The sequence below is a fragment of the Stylophora pistillata genome, chromosome 4, assembly GCF_964205215.1.
Source record: "Stylophora pistillata chromosome 4, jaStyPist1.2, whole genome shotgun sequence".
Lineage (NCBI taxonomy): Eukaryota > Metazoa > Cnidaria > Anthozoa > Scleractinia > Pocilloporidae > Stylophora > Stylophora pistillata.
This window is the reverse complement of record NC_142522.1, coordinates 43,824,654-43,847,603: the sequence shown is the minus strand read 5'-3', so window position 1 is coordinate 43,847,603 and position 22,950 is coordinate 43,824,654. Positions and strand designations below refer to the sequence as shown.

Below are 22,950 nucleotides of genomic sequence, written 5' to 3'. Positions count from 1 at the left end.
ACCTTCTTTCGGAAGAGGCAAAATGACAGCTAATTTCCAAGATCGAGGATATTTTCCACGAGAGAAAGAGACGTTAATTGACGATGTAATCACCGAGAGAATAGCACAAAGGCTATCTTTGATTACACGCACCGGAATGTTGTCTATCCCAGAGGACTTATTAGCTGGCATTGACTTGACAATCTGAGCAACTTCGTCATAATCTACGTGCTTAAAATTGAATTGATCAGTCACGGGTGAAATTCAAAGTAGTTCAAATACAAGCAATTGTCCTCGAACAAGTTTTTCCGGTAATTCAGTTCTGGGACCCTCGAACGGTGGACTTCCCCTTAGAGATACACATTACTCGTAAGATCTACAGAGAATGATTCTTGAGAAAGCCTTAGCAAAGAAACTATTCATTGTTCCATAACACAAAGGATGTAAGGTAGTGGGGAGGCAAATCAAAATAAAATTATAATCCATAAAGAGTTGATGATATCGAAATTGATACGAATTGATCTTACAAACCCTTTCCCACACATAGTTGGATAATAAACATGGTTATTACACGACTCGGGCAGTCAGAGGGCCAATAACTAAAATCAACCAATCAAAATGCTCTATTGCCGGTCAATATTCTCTCAGTATTGGACGGGGCGCTGTCCCGAGTGGTCCCGAATGATACCACACTTGTGTCCCTTTTGAACTTCAGTTGTATAATAGATCTCTTATTAACCAAGCTTGCTCGGGACCGTACTGGAAGAATATCGGCCCTCGGTCTTTTTTGTACGGACCTCGCTGCGCCCGGTCCGTACTGTCAAGACCTCTGGCCGATACTCCCCCAGTACGGCCCTCGCGCTTGGTTAATAAGATATATTTCTTATCCAACTACACTTCGTAGAGTACAAATAGCTCCATAGAAGAGTACAAATATCACGCGGTATTTGTACTCTAGAGTACCGGTTAAACTTGAAATTTTCTCGCATCGCGCAAGCGAAGAGTTGAACTGTAGTTACGAGAAAAAAAATGGCGGAAAATTTGAATCATATTTCCGACGACGTAGAGTCAGAATGGCTGGAAAATATACATCCAAGTGTATTAGATGAATCTAACAAAGAAAAACAGCTAGACGACCCGGAGATTTCTTCATTTATTGAAGAAAATGGAAACAGCAACACGAAAACGCGCCAATTCCGTTCCGCTTCGCATTCTTCTGTCACACACTCCCCTTAAATATATATCCGCGAAATTCGCCCGCACTGAAATAACACTTTGGCGTGTTGGATAATATATAACTTATTAGACGTTTTGTTGGGTAGTATCGCTGAGTATTTTTACTCGTTATTTGTATTTTGGCTCGCCCTACGGGCTCCTCAAAATACGGCACAACTCCTAAAGATACTCAGCGATAATACACAACAAAAAGTCTTATAAGATATATGGATTAGTAGTTTAGGGGGCCTGTTTGCCGGAAACCGGAGGGTCTGGGACCGAGTATCTCGGTCGAGGTTAATTTATTCATGTAGCGTAGGTGTACGAGGTGTTTTTTAGGGTTTAGGGTTAATATATTCATATAGCGTAGGTGTACGAGGGGTTTTAGGGTTAATATATTCACCTAGCGTAGGTGTACGAGGGGTTTTAGGGTTAGGGTTCGTGATTTAAAAAGTAACGGTACAATAAAAAGTACAAAGAAATCCAAGATGGCGTCGGAAACAAAGGGTACAAAAGAATCCAAGATGGCGAAGGGATTAACCATGTTTATTTTTGTTCACTCTGCACGATATTTGACTTGTAAATAGGTAACATATGCTAGAAAAGCGGTCATCATGTCTTTGTACAATTGATGCAAAGTAGAATGTTCTCCCACTTGTGAATCATAACTTTCAATCTCGTCAATGTATCTTGACACTTGTCTGCGTATTTTACAAAGATCTTGCGTGGTAGCTTTTTCTTTGACGACGGCAAATAATTCATCTAGCACGGTCCCGCCCCACTGGGGATTCTGTTCAATCTCTTCGCTTAAATGTGCTAAGAAGATCTTTTAATATAGAGCTGACAGGTGTCAATCAGCGATCTGGCTCGTCATCAGAAGTATTGTACTCAGTGCTGTAACCAGAAGAAGATCTGATAAATTATTTGACGAGACGGTCAGAGAAGTCAACGCATGGTCAAATCCAATAGAAGGTCATACCTAAGTTGAAAGCAATGTAGACGGTGTCAAATAAGAGCAGTGTTCTCGTATAATTTTTTTTCTTACATTCAAAATCCAAGAGAGAGAGAGATGATTTCTCCCGATCTCGGTCTCAGTTACATGAACGATTTATTGAAAAGCATTGCTAGATTTGCAGACACCGACGCATTAGAGCGAATTATAAAAAGAGGAGAATTGTACTACCAAGATCCAGAAGGACCTTGTTCGGACTACGAAACGGGTGAACTAGTTGAAAAGAGGAACCAGATATTTAAAGCCGTGTTGGAATATACAAAACTAGTATACGCGCGTGAAGTTTCAGAAGCAAAGGATGGCCATGAATAGGGTCGATAGACAACATTACATTGTGGACAATCCAAAAGTAGCCGTTGTGGAGATAGAAAGCATCTTGGATATTATTTCGCATGCGGATGAGGATTCTTTGAGGAGAATGATGCGGCATGCTCCAGCTTATATGAAACCTCATAATTTCGATAAAGTGATTAGAGAATCGGAGACATATCCAAACGAACAATTTAAAAATGATGAAACATATCAATTACACAGGAACGAAATCATGAAGTCCATTTATAATTACGTGGAATACATATTTGACAGTCACGATTGGGATGAAGAGGCAGAACTTTCAGACTAAATATCATTTTTTTCTTGCGGACACGTGAATTTTCAGTGAACTGGTCATACCTTGTGATGACAAATATGGTCGAAAGACAACATTATATTGCTGTCAATCCTAAAGTAGCCGTTTAGGAGATAGAAAGAATCTTAGATACTATTTCATACGCGGGTGAGGATTCTTTAAGGAGAATGACGCGTCATATTCGAGCTTATATGAAACCTCATAATTTTGATAAGGTTATTAGAGAATCCAAGGAAAAACCAATAAAAATAATGAAACCTAAGATGGTGTTTAATCCTCCCTTAGGAAAATGATTTCGAGATAAAATGAATATTCAATAAAACGTTCAGTTTAGAATAAAAAGAAAAAAATTGTCGTGACCAGGATTCGAACCTGGGTTATTGCTGACACTCACACCCCTAACTCTCACCCTAAGCCCAGTTCCCTAACCCACTTATTCCCATATCAAAATCAAAATAAAAACCCAAACAGTCAAGCATAACAAACAATGGAAACAATAGAATGCAAGATGGTGACTCATACTTCCAATGGTGAAAGTGATTTCAAGATGTCGTTAGCATTCGTATCGTGTAAAAAATTCGAGAATAAAAGAGGCTTGTTTCCGCCTAAACCCTATGATGGGATGTGAATAATTCATCCTACTCCAATAAAATGAAAATAGTTCGGATGGTGATCACATGAGTATTCAGAATTCTCTGAAAGTGACCAATGGTCCGTTTGAGGTCAAAACATGCGATAGCTTTTATCTCAATAAAAATGTTTACTGAGTTCAAATCTTAATTAAAAATAAACTGTAACGCGCGAGTGTGATCACTAGCAGTGACGAAAGTGTTTTAAATTCTATACAAAATTCCGCAAGTGAGGAAAATAACAACGATACATCGACGCAATTCAATGGCAATGATTCTAAGAGAATAATTAAATCTCCCGTTTAAAAAGATTATCAGAAAAAAATCGAACGAAAAGGGTATTCAAAAACGCAGCACCATGCTCATTAACATTTCCATTTCTCGGGGAAAAATGAACCACAGAGCAGACAAACCGGGGGAAAATACGAAATGTCAGCAGGCGTTGTAACTGTCTCATGATTATCTGTCCATCAAATTTTAATCAAGTCATAGCATCCTTACATGTTTTCGGATCAAAGTCAATGACCTGTCTGTCCAAATTGTTACCGAGTCATGACGTGTGTCAATCAATGATAGACCAATGGAAATCTAGCAATGGGTGTATAAGAGTGGCTATGAGTCGGAATGGTATGATCATACATGGGACCAAAGTGATGAAGAAGAAAGTTCGATTTCATCCAATGAGACAAGTGGTGTATCTCACTGAAATTCATCCCTACATAGAAGTCAAAGAGAAGATGAATACAATCAGACAGTTCCTGGATACTCCGCTTAAACACAAAATAAAAGCGGTAAAAGAGAGGCAACATAGCAAGTACCTATATACAAGCACGTTTTACACAAAACCTCGACATCTATATGTGATAAAGCGATTGGAAGAATTACAAGGAGCATAATCCAAAGACTTGCTTTACATGTGACGAAACATGACTAAAACGTGGAAACGTTGCCACGGTCGCTACGCGACCGCATTCCGGACGCGCGCGCAGTAGCAGGAAAGGGGAAGAGAAGGAAAGAGTGTAGATAGAATGATCATTGTAATAAACTGTTTTAAACTGTCACATTTGTTAGTGGTAATGTCTTACCGCGAGTATATATGAGTCCCAAGAGCTGAGTAAAGTTGAGGAATTAAATGATTAGAACGAATGAATAAATGTGGAGAATAAATTATAGAACTTGAGGAAAGAGGAGGAGGAAAGAGGAGGAATGGGGAGGAGGAGGAGGAGGAGGAGGAGGAATAAGGAGGAGGAATGAGGAGGAGGAGGAATGAGGAGGAGGAAGAGGAGGAGGAGGAAAGAGGAGGAGGAATGAGGAGGAGGAAGAGGAGGAAAGAGGAGGAGGAAGAATAGAAAATATGCGATCCCACATGACCGAGATGGACAGTTCCGTTTCGTATATAAGAAAAATAAACATTTAGTTCTATATGAGCGGGCACTTTGAATTATTATATTTAATATTTTAAAGTGCGCGTTCTTTTGAAGTTTGTTAGACATAACGGAGAAGGTTGTAAACAATATGATAAAACTCGAAGTTTCCACCTCCACAATCATTTCTTACCTGCTCACGCAGAGTGCGCACGATGGCGAGTACTCAGGATCTTTCCGCGGTTCTAAGGTCGTATCGTCAAAAAATGCATGCTGTTCATGCTCGCGTAAAGTATCAGGAAAATGTGTTGAAGGAATATAAAAAAAAGACGCTGAGAATGGAACGATTCCCAAACGATTGAAATCAATGAAACGTTACCCTAAGATGCAAAGTCCTGAAGCTCAGAAACGTGTCAATGAAGCATACCATCAAGTAGAATGTACAGTCTTAGATCAAGCGATTCAAGAGATTGAAAAGAATCTTACCGCACACAAAGAACAATATCAATCCTTGCTACAAAAGCGACAAAGTGAGCGACAAGTACTGGAAGGCAGGAAAGAAAAGACACCCAAGATATCTCACCAGACACGGGTGAAAACTAAATTGGTTGAGTTACAGAAAAAATACGATCAACTCGGTGCCAAGTTAGACACATTCTCAAAATCTAGCGAAAACAAAGATATCTTACACACGGGTGAAGAGGTGGTGTATGAGGCGGTGATAGGCTAGAGAAAGTGGTGAGACAATAATACATAAAAAGGAGAGAATCTTACTTTTTTTTTTAGTATCGCTGTGACACGAAATGGGAGTCGTGTTACCTTGATTAACTTCTGATCGGATAATGCCACACCTTTGCCGCTACTGCAATAGAGCATTCACGCGTTCGGATAACAAAGAGCGTCACGAGAAAAACTCATGGGTGAACTCAAGGGTCAATGCAAATCAATGGGTCCCTTCCACTGTGGATATTCCACCCGTAACTACAGACCCGACTCAGTCGTTCGATCTATCACAAAGGTGGCGTGAGGGATTCAAATTCAAATCACCCAGTAGCATATTAATCGTGGGACCTTCGGGATGCGGTAAAACTTGCTTCACCAAATCGTTACTGCTACAACATTTGGATGAATTGTTTGCGTCACGCCCTGCCGTCATTCACTACTGTTACGTTGTTTGGCAAGATGGATACCGTGAGATGCATCAACATGGTATAAAATTTCACGATAACCTACCCAATGAAGAACAGTTAAAGCAATGGTTCCCTAAAGATGGTGGATTACTGATCATGGATGATCTTATGACAGAAGGAGGAAACGATAAAGAAGTGTTAGACCTTTTCACCAAACATTCTCATCATCGTAACATTACTGTCCTTTACTTGTGTCAAAATATTTTTCCACCTGGCAAATATGCAAAAAGTATTTCAAGAAATGCACATCACGTGGTTGCTTTCAAAAACCCAGGCGATCATTTAGGTTTCAAAAATTTATTGTTACAAGCCTTTCCCATGGAATGGCAAGATATTATGCGAGTATATTCTGAGGCAATTCAACGACCCTATGGGTATATCACCCTGGATTTACATCCTGCTAGTAGGGATGCTTACCGCGTATTCAGTCATCTTTTGGCACATGAAGGATGTATGCAATTGTATCCTAGAAAAGTGAAACTTTAAAACAGCCCTACACATTTGTCAGAAATCATTTAGGAACAACCACCAGCAAGTACACATCGAGAAAACTTATAGTGCGTGTGTGTGACCATGACTGATAATTCTCAGGATCTAGATGTCTTTGGCGAACCGCTAGAAGAAGATGAAGAGCATGAGAACACAGATGATGAAGACAATGATGATGAAGGTGAGGATGAACACAAGGATGACGGTCACGATGATGATGACAATGTCAGTGTGAATCCGTGGTCGGAATTGAAACAGGAAATAAAAGAAGATATGAAAACAACTTTGGCTGAACAAGAAGAAGAACAGGAAAAAGAGGGGACATCCGAGAATGACAAATCGCTCTTACCTTTAGCTAGGCGTAAGTTGAGAAGGTTATACCTGCATCGTCTTAAGTGGTATAACCGTATTAAACAGGATAAAATACATAGGCAAGTCATGCATACCGCTCGACGATTGATGAATGAAGACGGTATGGATTGGGAGGAGGCATTAGAGGCTGCCGTGGACAGGAGAAAATTCCTATTGAATCGTCTGATCAACAAACCGTTATTGGATGAAAGTGATGATGATGATGAAAAGGAGGAGGAAATGAACACTGTGTAACCGTTGTAGTAGGGGCATAGTATGCGTGTATGTTTACGCGAAACAAAGACAAAATAAAATCATGTTGTAAACGATTTTTGTCGAATTTTATTTATGACCATACTAAGTTTAGAAATATACATCATCTGCTTGTCCGTTATTAGAAACTTCTATTACATCAAACTCTCTGGGTGTTACCTGCGACACCTCTGTGTTCGATTCTACCAGTGTGTTCAATGGACCTGTCTTTTGAGACATGTGGTCTACAGCCGTTTCTGGTAGTAAAGGACGGTGCTGGGATTTTCTGTTTTAGCTTATAGGGACGAGTTCTCTTTGCTCGCTGCTTTCTCTCCTTTTCGAAGACTCTACATGAGAGGGAAATCATACATTTTATTAGCATATTTTATATTTCCGCGATAATTGTCTTCAACGCTCAGACTTACTTGTTATCTTTAGTAAACTTCCATAGGTGATCTGGGCGAATCACGGTCCTTCCATATTCTCCATTATCAAAAAACACTTCATACGCGAAAGAGTACAGCTCACGTTATGTCTCCAATCAATCTCTCTTCTCTCTTTCTCTCTCACGAATTGCGGGAAGTTTGCTTCAATGAAGTCACAAATTTGATTAGGGAACATACCCCCTTTTACTGTACTAAACTTAAGACCGTGGACTCGATCCCTCACTAAATATGAAACCGGTTCATCAGAACTTAGAATAGCCTTTGCAATGACAACCACATATGTCTCTACTTTAGGCATGTTTTCGTTAGTGATGCCTCTTTGGCTTGCTTAAAACCACTTTTATACAGTCTATACTCAATTTCCATTGGTCCATCTTTAATTGACAGATGTCATAACTATTTGCACTCTTTCTCCACATTTATTCACTCGTTCTAATCATTTTATTCCTCAACTTTACTCAGTTCTTGGGACTCATATACACTCGCGGTAACACATTACCACTAACAAATGTGACAGTTTAAAAAAGTTTATTACAGTGATCATTCTATCTACACTCTTTCCTTCTCTTGGCTTTCCTCCTCCTCCTCTTTCCTCCCCATTCCTCCTCTTTCGTCCTCCTCTTCCTCTTTCCTCCCCATTCCTCCTCTTTCCTCCTCCTCTTCCTCTTTCCTCTCCATTCCTCCTCTTTCCTCCTCCTCATTCCTCCTCCTCTTTCCTCCTCTTCCTCCTCCTCATTCCTCCTCCTCTTTCCTCCTTCTCCTCTTTCCTCCCCATTCCTCCTCTTTCCTCCTCTTTCCTCCTTCTCATTCCTCCTCCTCTTTCCTCCTCCTCATTCCTCCTCCTCATTCCTCCTACTCATTCTTTCTCCTCTTTCTCCTCTTTCCTCCTCCTCTTTCCTCCTCTTTCCTCCTACTCCTCCTCTTTCCTCCCCATTCCTCCTTTTTCCTCCTCTTTCCTCCTACTCCTCCTCATTCCTCCTCATCTTTCCTCCCCATTCCTCCTCTTTCCTCATCCTCATTCCTCCTCCTCCTCCTCATATTCCTCCTCCTTCCTCCTCCTCATTCCCCCTCCTCATTCCTCCTCCTCATTCCTCATCCTCATTCCTCCTCCTCATTCCTCTTCCTCTTTCCTCCTCTTCCTCCTCCTCATTCCTCCTCTTTCCTCCTCCTCATTCCTCCTCCTCATTTCTCCTCCTCCTCTTTCTTCAAGTACTATAATTTATTCTCCACATTTATTCACTCGTTCTAATCATTTCATTCCTCAACTTTACTCAGTTCTTGGGACTCATATATACTCGCGGTAAGACATTACCACTAACAAATGTGACAGTTTAAAACAGTTTATTACAGTGATCATTCTATCTACACTCTTTCCTTCTCTTCCCCTTTCCTGCCACTGCGCCCGCGTCCGGAATGCGGTCGCGTAGCGACCGTGGCAACGTTTCCACGTTTTAGTCATGTTTCGTCACATGTAAAGCAAGTCTTTGGATTATGCTCCTTGTAATTCTTCCAATCGCTTTATCACATATAGATGTCGAGGTTTTGTGTAAAACGTGCTTGTATATAGGTACTTGCTATGTTGCCTCTCTTTTACCGCTTTTATTTTGTGTTTAAGCGGAGTATCCAGGAACTGTCTGATTGTATTCATCTTCTCTTTGACTTTTATGTAGGGATGAATTTCAGTGAGATACACCACTTGTCTCATTGGATGAAATCGAACTTTCTTCTTCATCACTTTGGTCCCATGTATGATCATACCATTCCGACTCATAGCCACTCTTATACACCCATTGCTAGATTTCCATTGGCATGACGAGCTTTGCCCACCAAAAAAATTATGCAAATTAGGCTAAGCCGGATCTGAGTTCCGCCTGGCAATTATTAACTGTAAGAGAAGATCTCAGTTCGCGCCCACAGCACGTTCAAGGTGTTACGGATGAAGTTTCTGTAATTACTTTTTGGCACTTTTCGGCGTCAAAATTGCATAGTTTGGGTAACCCAAAACCCTTAAGCTGACCTTTCTTGTCATAACACGTATGTTTTCCAGAAAGGGACACGCGGTAATGTCGGTGTCTCTCGTGTGCAGGCATTTCTCCAGGTAAAACCCTCGCGTGGAATCAACTCATGTTTAATTTAACGCTCCTTTTATGCGCACAATGTAAGCCAAAGCAATTTTATAGTTAAACGTAAAGATTAGAATATTTTCTTCTAAGGATGGTAAATGATCGACGCTGAACTAAATTATACGTTGAAGAAAATGCAAAACAGCATAACATGTAAAAGAGGAAATTTGGAAAAATACGAAGTTACGGAAACCATGAAAATCTTCGATTTTTAAGAAAGGAAATTTTTATAATTCCAAGCTAAGCAAGCTTTTCTAGTGTTTCATTCTTTAAGGCTTTGTGTAGAGCGGGGCCTTTGTTTTATAAACCGTAAAACTTAGTGACAAGTCGAAAGGGCTCGCTCTTGGTTATGAGACCAAAGAGTAGAGGGACACCACGGTGATCTTCCAGGTGTTTGATCATCGTCGCCGCTCGTGGTGTACTCCGCTACTGAGGTGAGCGAGATCGACGTTCTTCCTCTCTTTAATTCTGACAGCTGTGTGAAAGACCTGATCCTTACAATGAAAAACGGTCGATTGTGCTTTTTCAGTGGCGGCTTTAACGCTCGTCCATATTCAGCGCTTATCCTAAACATGCATGGCATCTCTAGCTATCTACAAGACACGCTGCGATGTATTATTCGTCCATGTTCAACACAACAACTGCGCTAGTGAGATAGAGAATCGAAAGATCACATTGTTGCGCTCGAGGCAGAGTGCGCTAAGTTTGCCAAGTTCTACAATGGACAACAGATCGTACGGCCTCCCGCAAGAATAAGGACAAGGTCTATCAGTTACAAGCAATGGATAAGTGGAATTGTAAAAAAGTTTTAATTCGTCCGTGCATCGAAAGGCCGATGGTATGTAATTTTGCTCTTTTCCGTTCTTCACACACTCGAATAGCTGTTAAAATTAAATTTAATTGCGGGTTGTGCAGTCAAAATGTAACGTCGCCTAACATGGTTTTAGTTAAACCAGTGTCTTCTGAGGCGCTTCCACCAAAATAATTTAGAAGGGAACAACAGCGCTAACCGATTTAATATCTTCTCAAGAACATGTCAAAGTCTATTAAAACGCAGAAATTAAAAATAGTAAGAATTGGTGGTTCATGTTAAAAATCATTAAAGAACAGTTCTCAGTTTGGCTCGATAGTGCTGTCACTTTTGCACTAGTTGTTCATAGTGACTTACTCATTACTTTCAGTATTTGTTCGAGCTTTTCTTCGACGAAATAGGGGACATACAAGAAATCGCAATTCACCTCTAAAACAAAAATAATAAGCTCTTCTCACAATTGGACACCAGATATGACTGCGTAGTAATAATTGCGTAGTACGCGAAGTTGCAGTGTGAGAAAAATGAGTGAGGAAAATAATTAAGTGCTGTACAGCGCGGTTTTTAACATAGATTACCTAGCTAAATGACCTGCTTGTCTTAGATATTTATGATAATATAGGAAGGTCCCCAAGGAATACTAATAACCCGGCGTGTAATTTTGTGATTGACAAAACCTGATAACTCAGGTTTATGTTTGAAAGGGCAAATCATTTAGTACATTTCACTCCAGAAGTAAATAATCTCTTAACTTTCGTAATTATTATTTTGGTTTCAGGCAAATGGTGTCGAGTTGAAAGATACTAAGTTCCTGAAACATACATCCAAGCTTTGTTAGCAGGCATGCCGAATGCTTTTATAAACGTGCGAGGGTAAAAATACATTTGCGGCCCCCTGTATGGAGAGTAAAATCCAAAGTTTTTTATTACAGGGATGGTTGAGTGAATGATGTTATTTCTGGTCTGAGTCATCAAAGTTCTGTACCATTAGAGTTAAGAAAAGCTATCGGGGGAATATGGAGGTTGCTGCAAGTAGTAGCTGTTAAACTCTCAACAAGCTTTACAGGCGGTCAATTAAAGAGCATGGGGCAAGAAATCAAGGACGATTCTCACCCAGTAAACTAAAATGGTTGTTGGAAATTGAGATGGACGAGCAACCAGAGAATTTGAAGTAATCTGGTGGCCTGATCTTTTCTCAGGCACTAAAAATGGGAAACTGACCTTGCGATTTTATGTTCCTAAAGTGATACTTTGATTTCAATGATGTGTAGTACACAGTCTAGTTGACTTGTTCGTCATGTTTCCATAAATTTAGTAGCTGTTTCTTGGCAGTTTTTTTAAGTTTGTTTTAAAAAACGATAAAATGTGTTTTGAATTTAGAGGAACAAACTTGTCTGTAGAAGGCTAAGATTAAACCCTGAATACAGCAAAATGACCCTGTAATATTAATGCAATTCATGTCTAGCTGGGCGCACTATACTCTGATGCCCTTCATTCTGTTGTAACCAAATTCAGAGGAAAAAAAAACCCTGGAGAAACTCTTAGAGGGATAATATCTGTGGACTTTCACCATTTCTATGGTCATCAGGAATGACAGAATAAAGCAGTAACTGTTCACAAAGTCTTAATTCACTTAACTGAAAGAATAATGAGTTGGAGGGAACTATAGATAGTTTTTTTCCAAGCATCTCTAATAATTCATGATGGAAATAAAAATAACATTGATAACAATAATAATGATAATAATGATAATAATAATAATAACAATGATAACAATAATAATGATAATAATAATAATAATAATAATGATAAAAATATTTACAATAGTTAGAGAAATAATGTTCATTATCCTGATGGTTATAATTCCTATGATTATTTCCATTAATCTAATCATTATTATTATCATTCATATTACTATTATGATTATTTCAATGTTTATCTATGAACAAAATAGTGTTATTGTTAGTCTAGCTGAATGAGTATCCAAGTGATTGAAACTGGGGCAAAAACAAATTAAGAAAAGACAGAAAAACTCCAAAAACTGTTCAAGACTGCAATTCTTGAGTTGGCTCATTGTGAAAGGTTTTGGGACTTCATTAAGCTCGTGCTGTCTGTAGTGGGCCCTGTGTCAAAGAGAGAAGAGTAGCAGCTGAATTAATAATAATAATACTAAGGACAATGATAGCACTGATTGACCAAAGTCACCCTATGACTAATAACAGATGATACGTGACAAACAGCATAAGCAACACACTTTTCAAAACAAAAAGAGCAAGCTAAAACTATCATCAGATAAAAATAACTGTCCATAAAAGACTGACAGCATAGAGCTGAAAAAAAAATAGCGACTGGTTCTGCCATCAGATAACAACAGTCCATAGACTGACCACCCAAGAGAAACAGAACAGATCGGTGGTTCTGCCATCAGATAACAACAGCCCATAATGGACTGACTACCCAAGAGAAACAGATCCACCTGTTAGTTCTGCCATCAGATAACAACAGTCCATGGACTAACTACCCAAGAGAAACAGAACTAGGCAGGTGGTTTTGAATCAGAAAACAACTATTTAAGACCTCTGTACAATGTGTCTTAGAAAATCTTATGCATTCTAACAATCTATTGAAGAGACAAACTATCAGAAACACTTGAATTTCTATTTGGGGGGAGGGGGGAGGAATTAAATGAAAATCTACTTGCCTAAGCATGCCATCCTCACTGAGCAGCCTATTTCAATTTGAAAATGATGATCACAATCATAAGGATAATGATAATGATAACAATAACAAATCATTATTATTATCATTTATATTACTATTATGATTATTTCAATGTTTATCTATGAACAAAATAGTGTTATTGTTAGTCTAGCTGAATGAGTATCCAAGTAATGGAAACTGAGACATTATAATCTCAAGAAAAGCCAGGAAAACCTCAAAAACTGTTCAGGACTGCAATTCTTGAGTTGGCTCATTGTGAAAGGTTTTGGGACTTCATTAAGCTAGTGCTGTCTGTAGTGGGCCCTGTGGCAAAGAGAGAAGAGTAGCAGCTGAATTAACAATTATAATAATAATGAAGACAATGATAGCATTGATTGACCAAAGTGCCTCCGACTAATAACAGATGATACGTGACAAACAGCATAAGCAACACATTTTTCAAAACAAAAAGAGCAAGCTAAAACTGCCATCAGATAAAAATAACTGTCCATAAAAGACTGACAGCATAGAGCTGAAAAAAATAGGGACTGGTTCTGCCATCAGATAACAACAGTCCATAGACTGACCACCCAAGAGAAACAGAACAGATTGGTGGTCCTGCCATCAGATAACAACAGCCCATAATGGACTGACTACCCAAGAGAAACAGATCCACCTGTTAGTTCTGCCATCAGATAACAACAGTCCATGGACTAACTACCCAAGAGAAACAGAACTAGGCAGGTGGTTTTGAATCAGAAAACAACTACTTAAGACAAGCCCTCTGTACAATGTGTCTTAGAAAATCTTCTGCATTCTAACAATCTATTGAAGAGAAAAACTATCAGAAACACTTGAATTTCTACTTGGGGGGAGGGGGGGGAAATAAATGAAAATCTATTTGCCTTAGCATGCCATCCTCATTGAGCAGCCTATTTCATTTTAAAAATGATTCCATCACAATCATAAAAATAATGATAACAATAACAAAATCATTAATGATAATGATAATTATAATAATCATAACAATAACTACAATGACAAAGTCCGTGTTAGTCTGGCCTCTACCTTGCAGAAAATACAGCCCATCAACTGAAGCTGAATTCTTTAAAGGCATTGTATTGCAATTGGTCATTGAGGCACTCAAGCCACCTCACCACGACAAGGTACGAACATTGAGGTGGAAAAAAGGGTCTGTAAAATTGACTCCAGGCTGATTCGAGATGAGAAATCTGTGTTCGAAGCTTCTTCAGTTCCACTCCAAGGGAATTTACTCTAGCTGATCTTTCGGTAAGTTACGAAGCGAGCTCTTCGGAGTCGTGACTGAGTTTGGCGCCAAAAGATAAATTTTTCGCGCCTTCGGGCTCAAAGTCTAGCGTGGCGGAGTTCACCAGATTTACGATAGTCATAAATCCCGCAGATTTAATAAGTTCGTCGGGGATTGTTTATTACGAAGAAGATAGACCAGCTATTAGACAGAACGTGAACACAACGTGAACGAGGTCGGGAATCCTGGCTAACCCCACTACTCCGAACGATGAGTTGGCCGGCTGAAGTTCCCGTGTCGCCACACTTTGGATTTGGTCGGGAAATATCTTAAATACATCGCATATGAAATATTTACGCAAAGGAACGTCACATACCTCTTTCAAAAGTAGATACCAATGCTTGCAAGGGTCAAGTGTGGCACTTGTAATCCTGCAAAGACTCTGCGTGGTTAAGTTAGCCGGTGGAAAGCCGCACGTCGAAAATCCGACTGCCTCTATGACTTCATTTGGAATGGTTTCGAAATCGAAAACATGATGCTTTTCGACATTTCGACATTAAATATCTCGTCGAGGTTTAATATTATAATATTGGTAAGAATTTAACCAGGATACGAGGCCAAGTTGTGCGACCGCCACAGGTTTTGTACCAAAACAATAACATCGTGTACTACGATCGCAAAGCGTGAACACTGATCGATCCACCAAGTGACGCAATACTGGAAATTCGATACGGTTGTTATTCAGGTCGTACGGCACATGAAAATTGCGATATCTTTTGTTACTGTTTTATGGCAAACCAAGCGTAGGAATCATACCTAAATAATCGAAAGAGAGGCTTTTCGAATACGGCGCCTCGCTGGTTTTGCCTCTTCTGTGAAAAGGAAGGATCTTTGAAAGACTACGTGATTAAAAATGTCGTTATAAGGAAACAGGCAGAAACAGAGATAACGCAGTATTTTATGACCATTACGCGCACAACAAACTTCATTTCATTTCATGATTTTGATTTTCATCGCCAACAGATGACCCCGCTTTAACTCGCACGCAATCGCGTATCTCTCGTGGATTCGTGGGCGCTAATCTGTATAATTACATTGTGGTGTAATTAATGTGATGACATCCACCCAACGCCTTCTTCCCCAAACCTCGGCATCAGTTTACGATGCCTGCTGAGAATTTTTTTCATGAGCAAAGCTCGTCATGTATCATTGATTGACACACGTCATGACTCGGTAACAATTTTGACAGACAGGTCATTGACTTTGATCCGAAAACATGTAAGGATGCTATGACTTGATTAAAATTTGATGGACAGATAATCATGAGACAATTACAACGCCTGCTGACAATTCGTATTTTCCCCCGGTTTGTCTGCTCTGTGGTTCATTTTTCCCCGAGAAATGGAAATGTTAATGAGCATGGTGCTGCGTTTTTGAATACCCTTTTCGTTCGATTTTTTTCTGATAATCTTTTTAAACGGGAGATTTAATTATTCTCTTAGAATCATTGCCATTGAATTGCGTCGATGTATCGTTGTTATTTTCCTCACTTGCGGAATTTTGTATAGAATTTAAAACACTTTCGTCACTGCTAGTGATCACACTCGCGCGTTACAGTTTATTTTTAATTAAGATTTGAACTAAGTAAACATTTTTATTGAGATAAAAGCTATCGCATGTTTTGACCTCAAACGGACCATTGGTCACTTTCAGAGAATTCTGAATACTCATGTGATCACCATCCGAACTATTTTCATTTTATTGGAGTAGGATGAATTATTCACATCCCATCATAGGGTTTAGGCGGAAACAAGCCTCTTTTATTCTCGAATTTTTTACACGATACGAATGCTAACGACATCTTGAAATCACTTTCACCATTGGAAGTATGAGTCACCATCTTGCATTCTATTGTTTCCATTGTTTGTTATGCTTGACTGTTTGGGTTTTTATTTTGATTTTGATATGGGAATAAGTGGGTTAGGGAACTGGGCTTAGGGTGAGAGTTAGGGGTGTGAGTGTCAGCAATAACCCAGGTTCGAATCCTGGTCACGACAATTTTTTTCTTTTTATTCTGAAATGAAGGTTTTTTTGAATATTCATTTTATCTCGAAATCATTTTCCCTAAGGGAGGATTAAACACCATCTTAGGTTTCATTATCTTTATTGGTTTTTCCTTGGATTCTCTAATAACCTTATCAAAACTATGAGGTTTCATATAAGCTCGAATATGGCGCGTCATTCTCCTTAAAGAATCCTCACCCGCGTATGAAATAATATCTAAGATTCTTTCTATCTCCTAAACGGCTACTTTAGGATTGACAGCAATATAATGTTGTCTTTCGACCATATTTGTCATCACAAGGTATGACCAGTTCACTGAAAATTCACGTGTCCGCAAGAAAAAAATGATATTTAGTCTGAAAGTTCTGCCTCTTCATCCCAATCGTGACTGTCAAATATGTGTTCCACGTAATTATAAATGGACTTCATGATTTCGTTCCTGTGTAATTGATATGTTTCATCATTTTTAAATTGTTTGTTTGGATATGTCTCCTTCGATTCTCTAATCACTTTATCGAAATTATGAGGTTTCATATAAGCTGGAGCATGCCGCATCATTCTCCTCAAAGAATCCTCATCCGCATGCGAAATAATATCCAAGATGCTTTCTATCTCCACAACGGCTACTTTTGGATTGTCCACAATGTAATGTTGTCTATCGACCCTATTCATGGCCATCCTTTGCTTCTGAAACTTCACGCGCGTATACTAGTTTTGTATATTCCAACACGGCTTTAAATATCTGGTTCCTCTTTTCAACTAGTTCACCCGTTTCGTAGTCCGAACAAGGTCCTTCTGGATCTTGGTAGTACAATTCTCCTCTTTTTATAATTCGCTCTAATGCGTCGGTGTCTGCAAATCTAACAATGCTTTTCAATATTTCGTTCATGTAACTGAGACCGAGATCGGGAGAAATCATCTCTCTCTCTCTTGGATTTTGAATGTAAGAAAAAAATTATACGAAAACACTGCTCTTATTTGACACCGTCTGCACCGCTTTCAACTCAGGTATGACCTCCTATTGGATTTGACCATGCGTTGACTTCTCTGACCGTCTCGTCAAATATATTATCAGATCTTCTTCTGGTTACAGCACTGAGTACAATACTTCTGATGACGAGCCAGATCGCTGATTGACACCTGTCAGCTCTATATTAAAAGATCTTCTTAGCACATTTAAGCGAAGAGATTGAACAGAATCCCCAGTGGGGCGGGACCGTGCTAGATGAATTATTTGCCGTCGTCAAAGAAAAAGCTACCACGCAAGATCTTTGTAAAATACGCAGACAAGTGTCAAGATACATTGACGAGATTGAAAGTTATGATTCACAAGTGGGAGAACATTCTACTTTGCATCAATTGTACAAAGACATGATGACCGCTTTTCTAGCATATGTTACCTATTTACAAGTCAAATATCGTGCAGAGTGAACAAAAATAAACATGGTTAATCCCTTCGCCATCTTGGATTAATTTGTACCCTTTGTTTCCGACGCCATCTTGGATTTCTTTGTACTTTTTATTGTACCGTTACTTTTTAAATCACGAACCCTAACCCTAAAACCCCTCGTACACCTACGCTAGGTGAATATATTAACCCTAAAACCCCTCGTACGCCTACGCTATATGAATATATTAACCCTAAACCCTAAAAAACACCTCGTACACCTACGCTACATGAATAAATTAACCTCGACCGAGATACTCGGACCCAGACCCTCCTGTTTCCGGCAAACTACTTGCATTGGACCGGGCACTGCCCCGAATGGTCCCGAATGATACCGCACTTGTGTCCCTTTTGAACTTCAGTCGTATGATAAATCTTTTATTAACCAAGCTTGCTCGGGACCGTACTGGAAGAATATCGGCCCTCGGTCTTTTTTGTACGGACCTCGCTGCGCTCGGTCCGTACTATCAAAACCTCAGGCCGATATTCTCCCAGTACGGCCCTCGCGCTTGGTTAATAAGATATAATATTGCAAACACAGCTGGTACAGGGCCAAAATCAATGCAGCAGTTTTAAATCACACAATCTCCCAGTGATTCCCGAAGTACATTCTTACGCTATAAATAACCCTGTAAACATTTTATTTGGTGTAATTATGCCATAATATTATCACAGGAAGTCATCGTGGTAAATAATTAAAGATATCAACCGATAGACAGGGATAAGGCTCAATTCTGGGTTGTCTGCCATTTAATTATTATAGGGACCTTAAGCAAACAACGACAGCGACGGCAACGAGGACGTGGAAAAACAAAAGATCGAACTGGCAAAACAATAGCTCACCACGCGCGTTTTAAAACTTAGTACATTTCTTAGCCGTCCTTTGGAAAACAGCAACGTGAAATCAGCAATATTTGCATCGTCTGCAAACCGAAACCGCGACGGCAAATTGTTTTAATTTCCATTTGGAACTCAATGTTACTTTTATACGTAAGGTTGAGGTTGAGGTGTGGCGCCGTAAGAGACGGTGAATACATACAGCCATTTTCGAAATTTTAATGAAAAACAGAAATTCATTTTTTAATCAACGTCTTCCTTAGCGTTGCCGTCCTGACTGCGTTTAAGGTTCCTTATAACTAAAATCTGCGCGATGGAGCCTTTTCACTTAGTGTTTTTAGGTATAAAGACTCGCGCGAAATCTCGCGTATTATGACGTAGCTAGAGCTTTTCACTTCGGATAGGTTGCGACATTAATGCTTTAAAAGTAAACAGAAGTTTACTCTGTAGAGACAACTCAAAGCAGAAAATATGCATCTGCTTTTAAGACACACCTGTACTAATTTGTTGAGAGCACCAGCCGTCAGCCTATTCAAAAAATCAAGAAGCGCCTCGGCCTTTCTCCACGTTACTCACAAAGCTCCCCATAGGTAACATGTTTTTTTGTTACTACGCGTGTATCCTACGCGTGTATCCTACGCGTGTATCCTAGCACTATTGCACAGTTAATTAAAAATGAACGACACAAAAATCCAGATTCAAATTTCAAAATTTTTGTCTGCCTTTATTGTAAACTCTCAGTCTTCCAAAACAACACTCACGATATCTCGTAAAGATGACGCAAGAACCTTCTACTTCTTTATCAGAAAATGATCTCCCAAGCCCGATAAACTGAATATTTCAGCAGAGAACTGGAGGTCCTTTCGACAAAAGATCAGGCCTTTTATCTTTGTACCTAAATGTACCATGAGAAATTAAAGGCAATCCATGAGTTTCCAGTCTTGACAACTTCCCTTACAGAAGTTGTACATATTCACAAGTATGGCAGAGGAAGTTATTACTCAATGTGTACTTAGCTTCTTGCCCGTCATCACGGATAAGATTTTGAAAGGTGCTACCATAACAGTGTCCAAATATGTGAAGAAAAACAGACGCCTACTGCTCCCTTAACTGTGTACAAGTATGTGAACAAGAGCAGACGCCTATTGCTCCATTACGGAATGTGTTATCAGATAAACACCTTCGCAACGGGAAAGAGATGAGAATCTGAAACGAAAGCAGGGATAATAACCACAATGGCCATTGTTATCTATGCAAGGTTAAATGTTTTCTGTTGGTTTTCTAATCGAGTACAGTTCTGACTGCCAAGTTTGCTTGTACTTCCAGATTGAACAACAGGTTGCCTGATTAGATTATGTCCTGATGTAAGCGACATTGTGAGCCTCGAGGAATAGATAATGTCCAAGGACAAAAATTTATACGAGCATGTTTTCGCTCCAAATGAAGGCTATTGTGTTTAGTTTGCTTCAAATATTTAGCAACTCGCAGGAAAAAGTGTTTATGAATAGCTCACGTGAGGCGTGAGTAGTCCAGTGGTCAGTGCGCTGGACTCTAGGTCAGATGGCCCGGGTTCAAGTCCTGGCTGGGGCTTGACGTTGTGTCCTTAAGCAAGACGCTTCACTCACATTGCTTCGTCTTCTCGGACAGGACGTAAAGCCGGAGGTCCCGTCTCCTGCACCTATCAATTAGTTAATTTCGGCTAGGGACGTTAAAGAACCCACATCAAGAGATTACTGTGATGTGGTCTGGCCTGTTTACTGGGAAGGGGGGGAGGGGGCATCTGTAAAAATTTCTCCTTTATTAATTGTAAACTGCCGCCGGCAGTCTGGAAAAGTCCCCCGCACAGTATTGTAAAGCGCATTAGAGCATTTACATGGAAATGCGCTATAGAAATTGATCTATATTATTATTATTATTAATAGCTTACCGTTTGTTGCGTGCAATATTCACTTTTTAGTATTCTCAGTTACGATGTTATGAACAAACAAACATATCCCTTGGATGTTCTCGGTGATTGATACTTTTGGATCAATCACGCGCGAACAAAAATATTAAATGGGCTATATATACGAAGTATTTATAAGAGCTTTATGAAGTCAAGCATGATGTCATTAATTATCAAAACCGCCTGGGTCTGGGTTATTTACCGAAGCCAAAGACTCACTATAGAGTTTCTGAGGGTAAAAAATGAAAGTTTTCAACTTTTTTACCGTGTCTCTTTTTTCGATTTTCACGCGGTCAACTCAGATATTTACTTTAAATAACGCATTCAAAGGACACCAAAGCACTTTGGATAATTCTAGGACCGAGTCTGAGCTCACAATGGTCCCAGAATATTTCCTGTTTTTTTTTTTTTCTTTTTTCCTTCTTTTTTTTTTTCTAATTACACTATTAAGAATGTGCAATTAATTCACATCCAAGAAATCTCGAGAGATTTAAGATCAGAATTATAGTTAGACCAGGGAAGTTCTTTCATGTTAATATACCGAAAAATCGATCCTGAGGATTTTGAAATAGGCAATACAACATTAACTTTACAAAACAAAAACAAAAAGCCACTGTATTACAGCAAGCAAATATTAAGTAACGCTACAATAATCATTATATTGACGATACAATACATTGGCGATATTTGCACTGCAGTACTATTTCAATTACTACTGTTTACCGCATTTCTAACTCGAAAGCGAAAAAACGCCCAAGATGATAACAATTTTTACTAGCGTTAGACAGACCCACAAGACCACATTTGCATCACACAAATATTCACCCTTCAGCAAAAGATAACAAACTGATAATCTCTTGCCCTTCATTAAGCGTCGAGCAACCAAACTATTTTTTCATATCCATACACTTGGTAAATTGGGGAACTGAATTATCCACCTCTTCTTGAAGAAATCTTTTTAATTTTACTTTAAGTTTCGTACTCCCGATAGCAATTCTGGCTTCAAATCCTTTTGTAGAAACCAATCCCCGCCTCGCCCCAGTCCGAGCGTATAAATAGTATAAATAGGTCCATTTTCGCGCGGGTTATAAAAAATTGCAAGGACTTCGCTAGTTCAAAGTCGAGCAACGTTAGTTCTTTATGCAGTATTCCCAAATCGTCAGATAATGTCTCCTATCTTCGCTTGTTTCATATTTCATCCTGTATTATCCGTGTTTCCTATTTATTTCATTGTTATAATTAGTTGTTCTGCTCTTAATATAATGTATTATGTCTGTAACCTTCATTCTGGAAACCACTAGCAATTACATGCATGTTCAAGTTTATTAAATTTCTTTACGTCCCCGAATTTTTGCTGGTGCGTTGTTAACACCTTGTGTCATAGATATATTTCTTGTGTAGTCCCACAAGAACAAGCTTTTCCCTGGACCAATTAAAAAAAAAAAAAAAGAAGTCTTTTAATAGGATTACACAATTACTGGTGAACCAGTAGTTTCCATTGTGGTCCTTGCAAACAAATGAAACAAATGGTCTAAATTGAACATAACATCATTAAGAACCCCAACCGACCGGAGCCAAACATTTTATTGTCATTTTATTTGGCCACTAAGTATTTCGATATATCTTTGATTTGGCATTTTCAGTTCCTCTACATGAAAATCTTCTTCCTCTTTCATAAACATGAATTCATTCTGAGACAAAGTAAAGGAGAGGAAACGGCCAACTGAAAATGTTATATGAACTTCATATATTAATTGTATCTGAAAATGTTATATTCGACCACATAACCAGAGTTTAAATTTAATTGCTCGATATCAATGTATGTATTGTATTTACGAATATTTAGACAGGGTGGCCCAGTTTAGGAAATAGCTAGTTTAAATGGGGCCCTATAAAACAATAACACCCACCCATCCCATCCCAGAGGAGGACATCCATCACACAGTAATCTCGCGCGTGGGAAATTAACGTCTTCTACCCCTAACCCTGCAGGAGACGGGGCCCACGGTTCATTCGTCCTTATCCGAGAAGACTAGAATATCTATCCATTTCTTGATATTATAAAAAGGTAGCAAATTCTCATCTGTTACTTTAAGACCATGAGTATTGGTCTGGCCGGGACTCGAACCCTCGACCTCCCGCACAACACAATCCGGCGGTCTAACCAATTGAGCTAACCAGGGGCGGTTAAAAGTTCAAAGA

The 22,950-nt window shown here is 39.3% G+C and overlaps 1 protein-coding gene and 2 long non-coding RNA genes across 3 annotated transcripts; 2 read left to right on the top strand and 1 right to left on the bottom strand.

Moving 5' to 3' along the window:
- The first annotated feature begins 5,669 nt into the window (after positions 1-5,669).
- On the top strand, positions 5,670-6,503 carry LOC148733907 (uncharacterized). Its single transcript, XM_088758051.1, has one exon. It carries the CDS (start codon positions 5,670-5,672, stop codon positions 6,501-6,503), a length of 834 nt encoding a protein of 277 aa, XP_088614177.1.
- Positions 6,504-9,369: 2,866 nt separating this feature from the next.
- Positions 9,370-11,867, top strand: LOC148733906 (uncharacterized). The gene is made up of 2 exons (XR_016000226.1): positions 9,370-10,516; positions 11,268-11,867. It is a non-coding gene; the product is annotated as an uncharacterized LOC148733906 (long non-coding RNA).
- LOC148733905 (uncharacterized) lies at positions 10,677-14,072 on the bottom strand. Its single transcript, XR_016000224.1, has 2 exons — positions 13,423-14,072; positions 10,677-12,611 (listed from the first exon to the last, which is right to left on the bottom strand). It is a non-coding gene; the product is annotated as an uncharacterized LOC148733905 (long non-coding RNA).
- Positions 14,073-22,950: the final 8,878 nt, after the last annotated feature.

Bases quoted from the DNA above. Each gene is read 5' to 3' on its own strand.
- LOC148733907 (XM_088758051.1), top strand. From the start codon at position 5,670: ATGCCACACCTTTGCCGCTACTGCAATAGAGCATTCACGCGTTCGGAT.